This window comes from Colias croceus, chromosome 16 (assembly GCF_905220415.1).
Source record: "Colias croceus chromosome 16, ilColCroc2.1".
Classification (NCBI taxonomy): Eukaryota; Metazoa; Arthropoda; class Insecta; order Lepidoptera; family Pieridae; genus Colias; species Colias croceus.
In genome coordinates, this window is record NC_059552.1 from 9,547,882 (window position 1) to 9,566,480 (window position 18,599).

At 34.9% G+C, this 18,599-nt stretch overlaps 1 protein-coding gene across 1 annotated transcript; it reads left to right on the forward strand.

Moving 5' to 3' along the window:
• Positions 1 to 715: 715 nt before the first annotated feature.
• Positions 716 to 14,153, forward strand: LOC123698479 (alpha-(1,3)-fucosyltransferase C-like). The gene is made up of 3 exons (XM_045645123.1): positions 716 to 1,788; positions 12,361 to 12,453; positions 13,618 to 14,153. Exons 1-3 carry the CDS (start codon positions 869 to 871, stop codon positions 13,790 to 13,792), a joined length of 1,188 nt encoding a protein of 395 aa, XP_045501079.1. The 5' UTR covers positions 716 to 868; the 3' UTR covers positions 13,793 to 14,153.
• The last annotated feature ends 4,446 nt before the right edge of the window (positions 14,154 to 18,599 follow it).

Sequence of the window (18,599 nt, forward strand, 5' to 3'; positions counted from 1 at the left end):
TAAAAAAATGTTTGTATGTAAGCGACTCCTTTAGACTCGATTTTGACTAAAACTTTGTACTCTTATCAAGGATCGCTAATAATACAATATTTTTTTCTTATTATAGCGTGTTTTTATATCTTTTGTGTTCGTGTTTACAGTTTATATTTTGTTCTGTATTTTTAATTGTCAGTGCTTAATTAAATGTTTAGTAGGTACTTATTTAAACGTTCTAGTAATTTTCATAATTAGTAGAACGTTGGAATTATCAATATATTTTTTTCCTTGTGATTGTAAATTTCCTGTTAATGTAAAGTATGTTACGGTTAAAGTGGCTGATTATGTTTATTGATAAATATCGTCATGTATAGATCTTTCTCGGAAATTCTACATACATATTTATTACCTACTTTTTCTATCAAATAAGTAAAGAAATATTTGCTCTACCTCTATTTTGGTATTTCTTCAAAATGGCTTCAATACCTTTTGGGTTTATCCATTTCAAACAGGCGCAAAATTTAGTCCTATTTTTGCTAAACGGTAAAGCCTATTATATTGTATCCTTACTTACTAAGCAAGATCGATGGCAAATGTGTCACAAGTTATACGCAAAAATATTTAAAATACTACCGCTTTGTTATCGAGACGTTTGTTTTCCCTCCTCTTGAATAAACAAAACACCCATGACATCAGTTTAACCGTAACATGTAATGTAGGCGATAACAGTTTACCATTGAATGCGCGCGCGCACCGACGCCTTGACGCCAAAATGTTAATAATAAAACGCGTGTCGTGCTTCTAAAAATACATTAAAGTGATTAACATTCATAAATAATGTGAACATGAAATAATATGACGCGTTCCCTCGGTGAGAATTACCTTTGAAACGATGTTAAAAATATTGACCTGGCCAATTAGAAGCTTTTCAAGGATACTCATATTTCTGATACTTATCTACGCTTGGTCGCTTCTAAGTCTATACAACACTAAGCTGTATGACATTAGAGCTAAGCGGAAAGAAATACTTTCATTCACAAATCACAGGGATTTTAAATATATTCTCCAATGGACGCGCCGGTTCAGCGCCCCTTTCGATTACCTGAGCGAGGGCAACGCTGCCTTTATAAAAAACAAATGCAAGCACAAAAACTGTTATGTCACAGATGATAAAAACTATTTCCTCGATCAAAGGGAATTCGACGCTATCGTTTTCAACGGTAGAGATGTGATAAACCTGTGGCCGTTCCAAATGCCGGCACAAAGGTCCCCGAAACAGAAGTATATATTCGGCGCTATGGAATCTCCGGATAATTTTCCGGCGTGCGACGAAAACTTAGATGGATTCTTTAATTGGACGTGGACGTACAAATTGGATTCGGATTTCCGATGGGGTTACATAACGATATTCGATTTGAATGGGACGATAGTTGGGCCGAATATTGGGATGGAGTGGCCGGAGCGTATGCAAGAAATTAGTGATGAATTGAAGACCAAATTGTCGAGCAAAACGAAAGCGGTGGCTTGGTTCGTGTCCCATTGCTCTACGAAGAGTGGTAGAGAGAATTTTGTGTCTGATTTGGATGATGAGCTGAATAGATATGGATTATCAGTTGATGTTTATGGTAGTTGTGGGAAATTGAGCTGTCCCCGCAGTGACGAGCGTTCGTGCTTCAAGATGATTGAGGACAAATACCATTTTTATTTGTCGTTCGAGAATTCCTTCTCAGAGGACTACGTGACTGAGAAACTGTTGACTGCTTTGAACAATTACGCAGTGCCCATTGTTTTTGGTGCCGCGAACTACACGAGGTAATACCTAATAGATTGTAGTTTATGTAAATCACCTCATAATAAGGAAGATTAGGAAGCTTATAAAACTTAGGGTGCAGGGGTCATTGATATCGTGTTTAAGGTATTTAATTGGAGGCAGATTAGGTTAACACTAGTAAACTATAATAGGTAGGTACTTAATATAACCTTAAACATTTTTTTTTATTTACTTAAACATCTTATTTAAATTGTGTTGTGTACGTAGGTACTTATTTTTCTCTTTTCAGTTCATTAATATTTTTATCAAGCTCGTTCGGAAAGCAATTTTATTATAGAAAGAGCCCGGCAAAAAAAGTACATAATTAGGTAGGCTACTCTTTTGAAATCATATCATTTTTGTACAATTTTTAATAAAAAATAATAATGATGCCAAAGCCTTCTTTATAGAGAACGACGTAAAATATTTTATATTCGTAAGAAAAATTAATCCTTTGACCTCTTGAGTATTTTTTTATAAAGATAATAAATTCTATATCCACGTGTACGAAGGCGCGACAGAACTTGATTTGTTCATCGCGTTTAGAAAACTTAAAAAACCTGCCTTCTATTTCCAATAGTGAATCTTCAAAACAATAACCTCTTCTATGTGACAACTGACAAAGTATGGTCAGTGGTCACCTTCTTGCTTATTAATGTTCGTTGTTTTCAATTATACTTATTCGTAACGAATTGAAATCAATCAGTGATACAAATTAAAAATTAATCTCTCCAAACACCCGGAAAACGAAAAGGAACGATAAATTATACTTAGTGCTTACCGAAATAGCTATACTTTTCTTTGTTATTGACTTCATAATAATTAACATGAACTATTATTACAAATATGCCTTTCTTTTTTTTTAAGTGGGGAAATCTTCCAAAGATACCCACGGCCCCCGGGGAAGGAGCCGGATGTCGGATTCTTACCGAATAAAACCCCACTGTGTTCCGTTGAGCCGCTTTAATGATGGGACCGAGGGTATTGGTTGGAATTCTTCCGCGACTATTACAAATACGCCTGCTCTATCAGCTCGCCAAAACTATATAAGGGTTTGATGAAACTGGGCAAAATTATTATTTTTTCGTTTTCAAATGCTAGAATCTAGTTTTCAAGATGACAAAACTTCAACTTACAATGATATAATATATAGGTCGTCTAGCGCCATCCCATTCACACACTGGTAATAATACTGCTAAAAGACATGGTACCTCAAAACCGAACGTGTTCTATGTATTACCTATTTAAGAGTGAAAAGAAACTATTTTATGCGTCAATAGAGGTCATAGATCTTTATTAGCATTAAATTCCTTCATTTGCATCAACACAGCTTTTAGCAATCGTGAATTTAATACATTCTCACACTTAGAAACAATACTCATAACATGTAATAAACCTGTGTAATAAACATTTTACATTTAACTTCGAAGAACAGTTTAAAGTAAGCATTAACACAGAATATAATATAACAGAATATAATAATAGTACTGCATTAATGGGAACCATTGTTCTTTATATTAATCACCAATTATAATAAATAAAATAAATAAAATAAAATAAATCTTTATTTCACCTTTAAAATATACAATATTGATTATGAGGCTCTGGCTCTCTTGCTAGGCATAGCCTGTGTTAAGAAAGCCAGTCCCTTCCCTTAATACATTGTGGTCTAGATAAAGGTTAAAACAAAAAGAAAATTTATACAAAGGCAAAAATTAAAAATAAAAGGGGGATAGCCAACCCAATGAATGTGTGGTGTGAGTGTTTGTGTGTGTGTGTGTGTGTGTGTGTGTGTTTGTGTGTGTGTACGTGTGTGTGTATGTGCATGTATATGAGTGAGTGTGGGTGGATGTGTGTTTGAGTTTTTGTGGGAGTGTGTGTTTAAATTATTTGGGTAACGAGTGAACATGTTGTGTAATCTGTATTATTATGGTGAGTTGAGTTACATTAATAATTTATTTAACTTATGAGATAAGGAGATTTTCTATGCCATCGTAATCATAGTCGTCTAGCCATGATAAAACCGTTTTCTTGAAGGCGTTCCTATTTAGCTTTTTAGCATTAATATTGTTCAACTTGTTGTATATACGAGGAGCTAGTACCCTGTATGATTTGTTAGCAAATTTACTTTTAATAGCAGGTACAGGGCATCGATCTATCCGTTTATTCGTTACTTGAAGCGTGGGTACAGTATTGATATGGCATCTCTGTAGAATATTTAAGAAAAATAATTTGCGGACACTAAGCACCTGTGCTTCTTTGAGAACTGCAGTGGTAGGACATCTAAATGGAAGTTTCAAGGCAACTTTAATGAGACAGCGTTGCGCTCGTTCAACTTGAATTAAATGCGTTTTTGCCATACCACCCCAAGTGCATATGCAGTAGCGAAGCAGACTTTCGCACAACGCTTTGTAGGCCAGAATCAAGATGTTCTTGTTGGCCACAGCATTAAGTGACTTAAAAATATACACCAGGCGCCGCATTTTTGTTGCTAAATAATTCGCTTGCGGTATCCATCTTAGGTTATGGTCTATTTGAATGCCTAAATATTTACAGTGCTCTACACGCGTTAAATTTATACAAGCACAACTACTGATATAGTGATGATGTCTGTTACACGGATAGGTATGCAATTTAATATTAAAATCACTGGTAGGCAATCCAAAAAGGTATAATTTATAAAGTTGTGGTGTGTAGTAATGGTTTTGTATAAATTATAACAATATCATTAACGCCATTCAATGAAACAAAAACTCTTTCAAAATATAACAAACAGAGGACTAATGAAGAAACATATTTATTACATTTGAATATAAGAATATTGAAATAATTTATTTTAAATTGATAGTCTGATAATAATTAAACTTTTTAAACATCTGATAACGCATTCGATAGTGCATCCGCGCGCCAATCTTTTAGAAGAAAATGAAACTTCTTAAGGCGCGTTGAGAGTAATTTCAAGGTGGTGTCATAGCAATACCGTTGAATCTTGCCAAAGAAGTTCCACTTCTGAAACGTGTGCTCGGCACTCACGCTGAAAGACATAAAAAAATAATATATTTGTTATTTAGCATAATATCTAAGTAAGTACCCATTTCCGAGATATTTCTACCATACAAATGATGAAACACACTATGTTTACACACGCACGTCTCGAGAGCAACTGAATAGCGACGAACACACTGGTGGCTTGGAAGTCACCTGAGTGGCGACAAGGTCACGCGTCGACTTCTAGTGTCTTGTTATTTAGATTTCTATGGCATCTAAGTATATTATGTTGTAGGTATTATGCGATCCAACTAAGAATAGGATTAATTCAGAGTCCATGTCAGCGTCATATTGTGAAGTCAAGATGTCAATATTGCCTGACAAATGGCAATCTGTAAAAGGCATCCAAAATGGCGTAATTTATGTTTTTCAAATGACATTTTACTAAGTCATTGACGTTTCTATTCTTAGTTAAAGCCGGCTACTCACATACCTGCCGCAGGGGAAATATTGGAATTGCATCATTAATAATTATTGTGATGTGTGTAGGCAAGCAAGGGCAATTAGAGAACAACTGAAATTGGTCCGATCGCCGTGCATCCGAGATTGTTCAAATATTGCCCCTGCGGCAGGCACGTGAGTAGCCGGCTTTAGAATTATTGCACACTTAATTGGCTCCTTAATTGTAATGCTTATAGCTGATAAGCAGCGGCAATTTTTAAATTGGACTCTTTGTCTGACTCTCGACTGTCGTGCAACCGGTATTGTCCCTTCGGCAGTTAGGTGAGTAGCTTGCTTTATGTGGTAGAATCCTTGACTCTAGTACAACACTAGTACCCTCTAGTCTACATACTCTCTAAGAATCTCGAAAGTCTTGTTTTATACAACAACTAATATAACAATAATCAATACCTTTGGTTAAAACGTCAAGTTAGGTTTAGTAATTAATATCACTTATTTGAAGTAGGTACTTACGGCACATTGTTTAAAATCTTATTGTTATCTGGGAATAATAATTAATACATTTTAGTCAATTAGTACACCTTTTTAGCACAGTTAATATGAAATGAATATAGAAATTGATAAATAAATTTTACAGACCTAATAATTTCTTGACAATATTTACCACACCAAAGAATTAACCATAAAATCTTTCTCTTCCTCTATTTGCGCTTCGTTTTTCAAAACAACGTTGAAAAGAATGCCGCATTCTATTTCCTTGAAACACGATACCTCAACTACGTATAAAAATACCAAGCAAGGGATATTTAGACACAAAGCTTTTCACAATATATATATGTATATACATAATATATGTATGCACTCTTTGCAAATCGGACTATGTGTTTTTTTAAATCATTGATTAGCAATTTGTTGGGTTCCGTAATCCGTATCCAAAGGGCAAAATGCACCTTATAAACAGACCTCGCTATTTGTCTGTCCGTCCGTTTTTCACCGCTTTATCTCATAGACCGTGATAAGTAGGTAAACAGCACAGATATAGACTGTAAATTTTAGGTATAAAGTATTCCTGTTTGCGCTATAACAACAAATAATAGGTAATCAAGGTAAAGCAACGATCATGGGTTGGATATTAGCAATTTTTTGCAGTTGCTCTTTTATAATTTATTTTTACGGAACCCTTAGTTCCGCGAGTCCCTCGCACTTAGCCGATTTTCATTCCATCTATTATCGAGAAAAAGGATTATGCAACCATAAAAAAGGAATAAGGTTAACCCAAAAGGTTTGCCCTTGTACTAAATTACGCGAAAACTTTTGACACCCATCAAAACTTCGTAGAATAACCGTACTATCTTAACCCTTAAATGCATGATTTTTCCTTTTTAAATACCATAAATTGAAACAGGTAGGTAATTAAACATAGATAAAGGGAAAAATAAAGAAAAAAATATTTATTTTGCAAAAAGTATATTTTTATAAAAAAAACTTACTGATGTAGATCTACATCACTATGCATTACAGTTAATAATAATAATGTAGCCTAAGTACTATGCTATTAGAATTAGAATTAGCCTAATTATGGAATTAGGCTTACTGCAGTGAATGAAAATCTTTGAAACAGTTGTTTCTCTGATTTAGACACAACGGTACATTACATTTGGTACACGACCATTGTGTGGTGCCCTTACAATTGGGCATCTTGCACCGTAATCGATTCGCAAATACAGGCCAATGTTCGAATCCATCTACGCGCACATCTTTTGACGGGAGCGGATGTTGCGGACCTTTCTGCCTTTTTATTTGAAGGTCGCGTTCTAGAGAGGAAGTACTAGGGCGCCCTCTTTTACTACCTCCAGACATACCTATATTACACAGTGTGTCAGCCAAACAATTACGAAACTCCCCAAGATTAGGCAGCTGCTTTTTTGTGACACCTTTAGCAATTAGATTTTTTTTCATAAGCACCCATGAGTTGATTGTAGTGAGGTCCAGTAGATGATAAAATAAGCGTAAATACCATTTCCGGCTCTTTACTCGAATTCGATAGCGTCCTAAAAAGCTGTCCATTAGATCGACTCCTCCCATATGCATATTGTACTCTTGCACAATTTTGGGACAAGCGATTTCAATTTTTTGTTTAGCTTTCTTGTCGTATCTTGATACTTTTCCAACAGGCTCGGCGCCAACGTAAGTCGATAAAAGAGTGACGACTTTATTATCTTTCCACACAGTGGCCGAAAAGTCTACTCCATTTGAATGGGCAACGCGTTCATAATATGTGCCTCTCGGAACAGAAGTTTTCATAAGTTCCTTTTTATCAGGGAGTCGACAATTCGGTAGCCTGTTTTGCTGAATAGTTCCGACACATTGTATACCCTGTTTATTCAAATAATTTACCAAAGGCAGGGACGTGTAAAAGTTATCGAAGAATACAATATGATTGTTCATCCTTGGTATAGCTCTCGCCAAACGTATAACGACGTTATTTGTTATTCCTAGATCAGGTTCATCGGCTGGTTTGTCTTTTTTTTCTTCTTGTCCAGAATAGATCTCAAATCTGTAAGCATATCCCATAAGATTACAGAGAACAAAAAGCTTATAGCCCCATTTGTGAGGCTTATTTGGTAAATATTGCTTGAGGAAATGTGCAATTTTAGTGGAACACATCTGCTCATCAATAGAAAGTCGTTGGTCTATTGCAACTGATGAAAATGTCGTATTTAGCTGTTCTATCACCGGCCGAATCTTATGAAGGCGATCGTGATCGGAATCGTCTCGCGGAAGATGTTTATTATTATCGTTGAAATGTAAGTAGCTCCTAATCATCTCAAACCGATTTACAGGCATCGCGCTCTTTACAGGATCGTACCCAAACTTGGAATGCCAGTATGAGCGTACACTAGGGAATTGCTCCACTGACATAAATAAAAGAATACCTATGAATTTTTTTAACTCCCCAACAGTAATATTGAAAGATACTGCAGGGTTTTTCTGTACTGCATATAAGTTAGTTTCATCAACAATTTTTTGAAGAAACTCAGGTGTGAAGTAGTGCAAAAAACATTTATATGGTGTATCAAGTTCAGTTATAGCAGAGTCTGTTGTGCTTGGTTGGTGAATTATTTTCGATTCGTCAAACAACAAACTGTCTTTTTTCCAAACGAGTTTCCTCTTATCAAACTCTACATATTGTTGATGACCTTCTTGCATGGGTAATGAAATAATAGTTTGACTTGATGGGCCAGGCAAATCTTGTACTAGTGGTGGATCACTATAGGTAGGATCTTCATGGTCCTCTGCATCCTCGTCTTCCAACTCTTGAATAATTTCTCTTGCATTAGCGAAAAAGGTTTCTTCATCTTCACTTTCATCTTCCAAGCCATCCTCAGAAATATTTCCATCTTCTAAAGCTGCCAGAAGTTGTTCTATGTCTTTATCTGCCACTTTACGGGACATTCTGGATAAAAAATCATAAAATTCGTATGAATATATTATGTATCTGTATACAAATAAGTCAAAAATAAAAAATATTTTAAAAATAAAAAATATTTTAAATTTTAAAAATACATATTTTAAAATATGTATTATCTATACCTACTACCCATTTTATAGCACTAGTATATAATTAAGTACCTATGTATTATTTATTTCTATTATCGTTATTTATTTTGTGCCTTCGCGTTCACGTTCAACATTCCGTGCCAACAGGGTTGCCTGGAAGAGATTGCTTTAAAGCAATAAGGCCGCCTTTTCGTACATATGTGCCTTTGTGTTAGTTTCTTTTGTTTTGAATTATTGTATCTTTTCTCTGTCTGGTATATATGTACAATAAAGTATAAATAAATAAATAAATAAAATAAAATATATATTATACCGTCAATAAAAATTTTTGTTGCCGATTTTGCATACTGATGTATTTCTACATCACAATTATGCCGCTGATATTTACAAAAACTGTGATTGTATTCTAAAAAAAAAATGGAACGGGATCTCCTTACCTTTATCCTCTCGTAAATCACTTTTATCACGTAATAATACTATTTAGTATCCACTAAAATAACATTTCAATTTGACCGCCAAAGTGTGTATTAGAAAATGTGGCACCAAGCTGTCAATTTATGATAAGTAAAAAAGTGAACTGTCATATTGTGAAAGCTTGCGTTCAAAAACTAAGATAAATATTTTTAACACCTATTAAAAGTAAAAAATACTGTATTTGAGTTACCGTTTAGAAATTATTTAAGGACGAAAACACCGATGTATATATTATTCTAGGAGGTAGCAACGTTGACAAGTGAGCATTTTAGTATAGTTGGTTCTTTGATATGCTGTTCCTCTTGCTATTTCGGTTACAGTCCGGGCTGTCTGGCTGGCCGCAGTGGTTGCGTTTATTAGTGCGCATCTTATCTGCACAGGAAAATATCCTTAATTTAAAGTCATTTTTTAACGCGTAATTTTTAATCGTTTGCCTTTAGATAGATCCATTAGACATACATTTTTTATTGCAAGACACGTTTTTCGTTGTTAAATAGGTGCCAGACGCAATTTTTATTTCAAAATAATTAAAATATCATCAAAATAAGTGAAATTCCATCAACATGAGTCGCAGTGAAGGATAAGTAATCACTGTGTTACTTATACTATATATAATATTCATTTTACTATTTACAGTTTTTTTTGCAACAATCTACCATATCGCCTCCTTTTTCCCAACGAACCTCAAATAGGACGTTAATGTAAACTTGATAAAAACCAAATATCATCAAGAAATTAAAGACTTTTTAACGGATTTTAAACGCGATTTATTCATTGTATTATTTTCCCAAGTCTTTAATTTCAAAATGTATAATACTCGCGTAAAATCAAACACTAGAAAATACAAATATCATCAAATTCATATTTATACCCAAAAGTGTAATAAATATGAAACCATCTATTAAAAATATTAGTTTACTAATTATTCAATATAAGTATTAAAAAAGGATAATATAACATAAATAATAAAGTTATTACTTACCTTTTAAGCGGACTCATGTTGATGTAATTTCACTTATTTCGATGACATTTTAGTTATTTTGAAATAAAAATTGCGTATGGCACCTATTTTACAACGAAAAAAACGTCTTGCAATAAAAAAATTATGTCTGATGGATCTATCTAAAGGCAAAAGATTAAAAATTACGCGTTAAAAAATGACTTTAAATTAGGGATATTTTCCTGTGCAGATAAGATGCGCACTAATAAACGCAACCACTGCGGCCAGCCAGACAGCCCGGACTCTAACCGAAATAGCAAGAGAAACAGTATATCAAAAACCCAACTATACTAAAATGACTTTTTTTTAAACGTTGCTAGCTCCCGTACTAATACATCATCATGCATTTAAGGGTTAAAAACGCAACCAAATCCTACATAAGTAATATATTTTATGTAAATTGAAATATGCATAGATTATAACCTACCTATATTTTAGTGCTATTTATTATTGATTTTTGATACGATTTTTGGGAAAAGGTAGGATTAAGGCCTTTCTTATACTGGTGTATCTATAGAAAATAAAATAAAAATAATATACAATACTAGCCGCGCTCCGCGGTTTCACCCGCGTGGCTCTGCTCCTGTTGGTCTTAGCGTGATGATAATATATATAACCTTCCTAGATGAATGGGCTATCTAACACCGAAAGAATTTTTCAAATCGGACCAGAAGTTCCTGAGATTAGCGCGTTCAAACAAACAAACAAACTCTTCAGCTTTATAATATTAGTATAGATTTACTGTACAAGATGACTTGTTTAAGATATATATTTTGTACCTACTTAATAAGTTATTAGTGAAAAATATGTTTTTTATTTATATTGTTATTTTACTACTAGATACTAATACTTGGTATATTAAGCAATTGTTCATGATGTAGGTATGTACGAGCTTTGAAAATTTTAGACACAATTCGCTAAAGCAATTAACTTTCTGTCCAAATTACGAAAAGACCCAATGAAGCTTGCTACAGGAATTTCCCCTGACCTATCTCTTTGTCCGGTGCTGCAATTTTGCCTGTATTAACATGGTATTAACCTTGTCTTATAACAAAGCCCAAAGGAATTGTAAGAAGCCTATACAAAAGTGATTGAGTGAATATGAAACAATATACCTACTTACAGAGTGGTTTTTATTTAACTTTTGCTTAGGCTGAGCTACTTAGCTAACTAAGCTACTTAGCTATCTTTTTCAAAATTACTGATCAGAAACTTCCGAGTATAATGTCTATTACAAACAAAAACAAATCTTTCTTTTTGGAATAGTTAAGTAGTCTAGAGAAATCTCTAGACTATAGATTATCTATACAATATGAGTAGTCATTGTATAGATAATCTATACTAAATTACTTATATTATAAAGCTGAAGAGTTTGTTTGTTTGTTTGAACGCGCTAATCTCAAGAACTACTGGTCCGATTTGAAAAATGATTTTAGTGTAAGATAGCCCATTTATCGAGGAAAGCTATAGGCTATAATATATCATCACGCTAACACCAACAGAAGCGGAGCCACGCGGGTGAAATCGCGGAGCGCAGCTAGTATATAATATAGACTACATAGTATAATATATTATTGTAGATAGAAGGTAATAGATAGACCTATTTTCTTTTAATTACTGCAGGGTCTATCAAACCTTAAAGCAATTTATGAATGAGTGTGACCTCGCTCCCGTGTGTAGGTTTTATTAAAATATATTTCTAACCTATTTTCCTACCAATACAATATCATAATACCTATACAAGCTAATTCACAGAACTTCATATATTCTTATAAGGATTAAAATATAATATTTGCTCACTTTTGTAAAAAAAATACACGTACGGTCTACATCTATACAGCTTGGTTTGGCGCTCTAATTGTCGTAGATTTATGCTGAACAAAATTGTATCTTTTTACTATTTAGATGCCTTGATAAATGGACTGTCCACTGGACTGGATAATAAGTTCAGTTTTAAGGATATTTTGGTCAGCTTTCACGCAAAAATGGCTGATCCGATCTGAATAAAATTTGACATAGAGCTAAATTATTACCGAAGGCTCTACTGTGCATATTATTTGTGATTAAAGCTAGTTTACTATTCTTTCAGATTTGTACCGGAAGGCAGTTACCTCAACGCAAGGGAACTGGGGCCAAGGAAACTTGCGAAAGCTATTAGTGACATTATCGCAAATAAAAACAGGTGAAGAACAGTCTTAATGCCTATTTAATTTCACTTTGTAATGCCAATATAAGTTTCATATATTGTAATATTTACATGATTTTAAAAGAGCAACTATGGAGTTTCTTGCCGATTCTTCTCCATAGATCACTGCTTTCCGAATCGGTGGTAAATGTTAAAATAATTATGTAATGACGATTCGAAAGTGCTACTAAATAGTAGTCTAATTGAATAAATGAATGTTTGAGTTTGAGTTTGAGTTTGGAATTTATTTGTGAAATATGGAGATCATTTTCACAATTATTTCATAAAAAACTTTGTTTAAATCGTTAAATTCGTTGTGATATTTCAATAAACACACAGTAGGTATTTTTAAAAGGGTCTTATCGTACATTTTTATAATTTGTTAGGTAATATATTAGGTAGTTTAGAGCTGTGGTTTAGAGTAGGTATCTAATGAAAATCCCGCAAAACGAGTCGAAATTTTATTTATATAGACTGCTTGACACATAGAGCGAGGTAATGCAATTTTAAACTTTAATCATCGGAAAATGGATGAACATTGAACAACTGTGGATTGGTTTTCCCATTTTAAATCACGAAACATTTAAGAAAATATTTAACAAACTATAAGATGGCTTAATAATTATTGTCTTATGTTCATTAATCTTACTTTAGTTGTTTTAGGATACACAGAAAACCAAAATAACCCTTATTGCCTTACTGGATCCTGTTTGAGTTAGCTTATTTACTCACAACCACTACCATTCTGTTGTTAACTTAGATTTTGTAGGGAGAAATACTTATCTATACTAATATTATAAAGCTGAAGAGTTTATTTGTTTGAACGCGGTAATCTCGGGAACTACGGGTCCGATTTGAAAAATTATTTCGGTGTTAGATAGCTCATTTATCGAGGAAGGCAGGCTATATATTATATCATCACGTTAAGACCAACAGGTGAGGAGCCACAGGGGTGAAACCGCGCAGAGCAGCTAGTTACTAATAATTTGGCTCCAAAAAATAACCTATTTTACATTGTTTCCAAAAAGATTTTATGAAATCAGTTCAGTAATTATTATTACCTTTAATAGTCGTTCAAAAATTCAAAAATAAAAATATTCTTATATAAATAGTATATAATATATTATTATAATGTATTATTATATTTATATAATGTTTCAGATACTACGACTTCTTTCGATGGCGCAACTATTTTGTGTATAAAGAAACAGATGAAGTAGATGTTTGCCATCTCTGTGACATGCTGAATAACGAACAAAAAGTAAATGAAATGACTGTGTGGCAGGACTTCCGAATCTGGTGGAATGGAGCTAGATATAAGGAAAACTGTTTTTAATAACATAACCTAAACAACAAACCTAAAATTCACACAATATCCGCGGGTAATCCACGGATGGATGCTGAGGAATGAATTTCAGTTCAGTTGAGTCAATTAGCCAGCAACCAAGATCCAGGCTTCTCACAAAGACTAACTTGAATTAAGTACCAACCTATGCTGATTGCCAAAAAAATCAAAATACCTGTATAGGTAATGGAGAAAGCCAATGCAATTTAAAAAAGTTACGATTATCAAGTAAAACATGAAAACTTAATTCAAAATAATTAATTAAGTCGTTACTTACCTTATTATAACTGTTATGAATTGTACCTATAATATTGTATATTTTTTTTAATTATTAAAAAAAGAATAACTTGCATGTATGTCATTTTATTTTATAGTAAATAGTAAATTAATGTACAGCCTACCTACCTGCCTATAGCACAGATTACTTAATGACAAAGAGTATACCGGGTGTAATCGTATAATCGTGTGCATAAGCGATTATTTCGTTACTATTGCATAATTTATATCAAAAAACTTAAAAAAAAACGCATTCACAAATTAGATTAGGTATAGAACGCATAGGTACATTTAGTTTTACCTAACCTTCCTTTTCTATGAAGAAAAATTTTTCCCGAAAAAATACAGTTTTGTAACATCGTTCATCGTAAAACAAAAAAAAAACGATCCTTTGACGTATGATGCAAAGAGGCTTCAAAGAACGGATTAATAGGGATTTTAATTGAAAAATTGCTGTATGTATGCAGAATTTTTATTTTTCACCGTATTCGTTTCATTTTGATGTCGATCACACGTCGAGCAGATTTTTTTTTATTTATTATCAGAAACTAAAAAAGGTTTACAGACATATTAGTGTACAGTTGTGAATTAAAAAACCACTGAGGTTTAGTAGGTTAGTAGGTTAGTAAAACCTTTAAATCTCTTCAGAGTTTATTTTTAAGCTATTGCATAGCTTTTATCTCAGACTTTGAGCGTGGCGACCGAATGTAAAAATTCACCCACTCCCAACCGGCAAAGCGATGCGATGCTACGCGATGCTATGCTTTACCGAGGAAGTCCTCGAGTGCCACACGTATTTTATTTTTTTAGTTTTAAATGCTCTTTACTTACCGCCACACTTATTAATATTTTACCTGCATAATTTAGTTATGGCAGCCCCGTATACAATAGTAGTCTTTGATGGTAGCCTAGCAAAGACACTAATCTTCGTAATCACATCTTAACATAAGTCACAGATAAAATTAAGAATAATAACTAGTAGTTAGCTAGTTTAGGTAGGTATAGAAAGTGTTTCAGAAAAAAATATCGATGACTTACAGCCAAAAAGGGATAAGCGCCATTTTTTGGAGAACGGACTTATATATACCGCTGAATTGCTCTTTTTTTTCTGCGTCGTTTGGTCTAGTTCACAAATCTCTAGGTTAAACTTTAAGTCGGTTAGGCGGTAGTAAAATCAAAGACTAAGGCCAAATTTCTTCGTCTTAAACGACAGATTTTTTTGTGTGGAATGCATTTTGGTAGTTAATCAAAAATATTTCAATACAAACAACCTTTATACTTTTTGGGCTTCCTGTAAAATTTTAATATTTTAACGTTAAACCATTTTGCCTGAAGGCAAGTATAAAAAAAATATTCGTTTAAGATAATTTGCTTCGCTGTAATTTTTTGTTAAATTTCATTTAGTACTTTACGCTCGTGCCTTCAAAAAACAAAATTGTCGTTTGATATAGAAAGGCAACATTTTTGAGACTTAATTTGGTGTTTAGCATTTTTTTTCCGGTTAGTCTTTAAACACTTAAATGGCGGATACTACATTTGTCCCTACAAATATTTAATAATAGTTTGTCGCTTATACTTTTTTTCCCTCCCGAAACAGAAGAAATTTTGACGCTTAGGATAAAATAGCAGAAATGAAAAATACGTTTATGCTAATTTGTTTTCATCCTATTTGTCGTTTATCTGTTTAAAAACAGTTTGGAATGGTGGTTATCGGTATCGTTTCCCCAAACCTACGAGCCCAAGCGGCTTCGCGATGAGAAGACTGATTTCATTAATCTTAATTAATGTTAAGAAAACTTTGTTTGTTAAAGTTGCAGTTCTTTTTTTTAAATTTTGTAATGTTTTCTATGAGAAATACCTACACAGAACAAAATTAAATATACATAAAAATTACAAAACGTTGAATTCTATTTAAAAAATCTAGTTATATTGGTGCACTTGGCGATAGACTAGCGCGACTTCCTTCGGGAACAAGGGCGTTTTGGTCCCTCGCCAAGGCCATCCAAGGTAACTTTTGTCGTTCATCCTTTCCACCTTTGCACAAGGACGAAGACTCTCTGGCCCATTCCGCTAAATAGAAAGCCGAACTCTTGGGCGCTCTCTTTGCTAGGAACTCGACACTTGATGACAGGGGAATGACACCGCCGACCATCCCGCGGTGCAACCATTCAATGGCGGATATACGCTTCACACAACGTGCCGTTCGAAACGCTCTCTTTTCCCTTGACATCCATAAGTCGACTGGGCCGGATGGAGTCTCCCCTATTGTGCTTAGGACATGTGCTCCTGAGTTGGCACCGGTTGTAACGCGTCTTTTTCGGCTCTCTTACGCCAAAGGCATTGTCCCGAATTCGTGGAACACTGCTCTTGTCCACCCAATCCCTAAAAAAGCCGATCGCTCAAATCCGTCTAACTACAGACCGATCGCCATCACTTCTTTACTCTCCAAAATAATGGAATCCATTATTAACTGCCAGCTCATGAGGTATCTGGAGGAGAACCAGTTGTTAAGCGACCGGCAATACGGTTTCCGTAGTGGTCGCTCGACTGGTGATCTTTTGGTGTACCTCACTCACAGATGGGCGGAGGCGGTTGAGAGTAAAAGGGAGGCATTGGCTGTAAGTTTGGATGTAGCGAAAGCCTTCGATCGGGTCTGGCACAAGGCACTTCTAGCGAAATTACCATCTTTCGGACTTCCTGCAAGGTTATGCGATTGGGTTGCCAGCTTCCTGGAAGAGAGGAGCATTAAGGTCGTCATCGACGGTTCTTCCTCTAAGCCTCTTCATGTTAACGCTGGTGTCCCACAAGGCTGCGTGCTATCTCCTACACTGTTCCTTCTGCATATCAATGATTTGTTACAAATCAGTAACATTCATTGCTATGCAGACGACAGTACGGGGGATGCTCTTTATCCCGGCCGTGCAAACACCTCAAAGGAAAGCCTCAATGAGAGTCGAAACTAACTTGTGTCTGAAGTCGAGTCTTCTCTCCAAGAAGTCTCGGAGTGGGGCGAACTTAATCTTGTCGAGTTCAATCCCCTAAAGACACAGGTTTGCGCGTTTACCGCTAAAAAGACCCCATTTGTCGTAGAACCTCGGTTTAAGAGTACTCCCCTTAGTATATCGCCGAAAATCGGAATCCTCGGAGTTGAAATCTCGAGTGTCCGCAGTCATTTGGAAGCGAAAGCTAAATTAGCCTCGAAAAAACTTGGTTTGCTCAGTAGATCGAGACAGTACTTCAAGCCGGCCCACCGACTTCAGCTGTACAAGGCTCAGGTGCGACCGCATATGGAGTACTGTTCTCATCTCTGGGCCGGAGCCCCACAGTATCAACTCCTTCCACTTGACCGCATCCAACGTCGAGCAGCTCGAATTGTCGATGACCGTAGGCTTTCCGATAGGCTCGATCCACTGTCAGTGCGGAGAGACGTTGCGTCTCTCTGTATACTGTACAGAATCTACTACGGGGAGTGCTCTGAGGAATTGTTCCACCTTATACCAGCCGCACAGTTCCACCACCGGACCACACGCCGTAAAAACCAGTTCCATCCGCACCATCTGGATGGTTGGCGCTCCACCACTGTCCGCTTTACCCGTAACTTCCTTCCGCGTACGGTGAAACTGTGGAACGATCTGCCACCTGCGGTGTTCCCGAACAACTACGACATTGGGGCCTTCAAGAAAAGAGCTTATTTGTACATTAAAGGCCGGCAAAGCACCTGTAACACTCCTTGTGTTACAAGTGTTTATGGGCGGTGGTGACCACTTAACATCAGGTGGCCCACCTGCTCCTTTGCTTGCTCTGACATAAAAAAAAAAAAAAAATTACCTTTGTTATTTTTAAGTTAATTTGAGCTCGGCTATGTAAGAGCCATTCGTCGGAGATGCTTTTTTTTATTTTGTTTTTGATTTTGTGATGCTTATGTTATGTGCTATTAATACGTCAAATAAAGACTGATTTGATAAATATTGATGTCTTCTAATTATTTACATCCCTAAAGCAAAATTTGGGGCAAAGCAAGTTTCAGTATCTTATGCAAAATATTTCCGTTACAAAATTTAACTTTATACAGTTTTGCATACAGTTAATTTTTATTCGGTAGCTCCTTACACAGTATTTACCGATATTTTTTCCCTAAAACTTTTGCTTGTGACATTTTTCTTCGATGTATATAACATTTAAATTAGAATTACGTCATTTATGCTCAAGCAAAAAATTCAAGTATTTACACTTATGCCATTTTTCCTGTTTACAAAATAAAAACCATTTGAGGATAAGTGACAGTAAATTGTATTTTGCGCTATATAATGGAAAAATAAAAACGTCATTTAATAAGTACTAAATTCAATGCTATATTGAATTCATCTCCAGCTTTTTGGGGTCTATACAATTTTTTTTATGAATTTTTTTTTTTATATTTTGCACTTTAAACCACTCTCATGAACAATTTTATAGGTGGCGGTTATCCTTTATTGGCTGTAAAGCATCGATATTTATGTAGGTAGGTTTTTAAAAACTTCAA

Coding starts and splice junctions, on each gene's coding strand:
- LOC123698479 (XM_045645123.1), top strand. CDS start 869: ATGTTAAAAATATTGACCTGGCCAATTAGAAGCTTTTCAAGGATACTC. Junction 1,789..12,360: donor GGTGCCGCGAACTACACGAG/GTAATACCTAAT, acceptor CTATTCTTTCAG/ATTTGTACCGGAAGGCAGTT. Junction 12,454..13,617: donor ATTATCGCAAATAAAAACAG/GTGAAGAACAGT, acceptor ATAATGTTTCAG/ATACTACGACTTCTTTCGAT.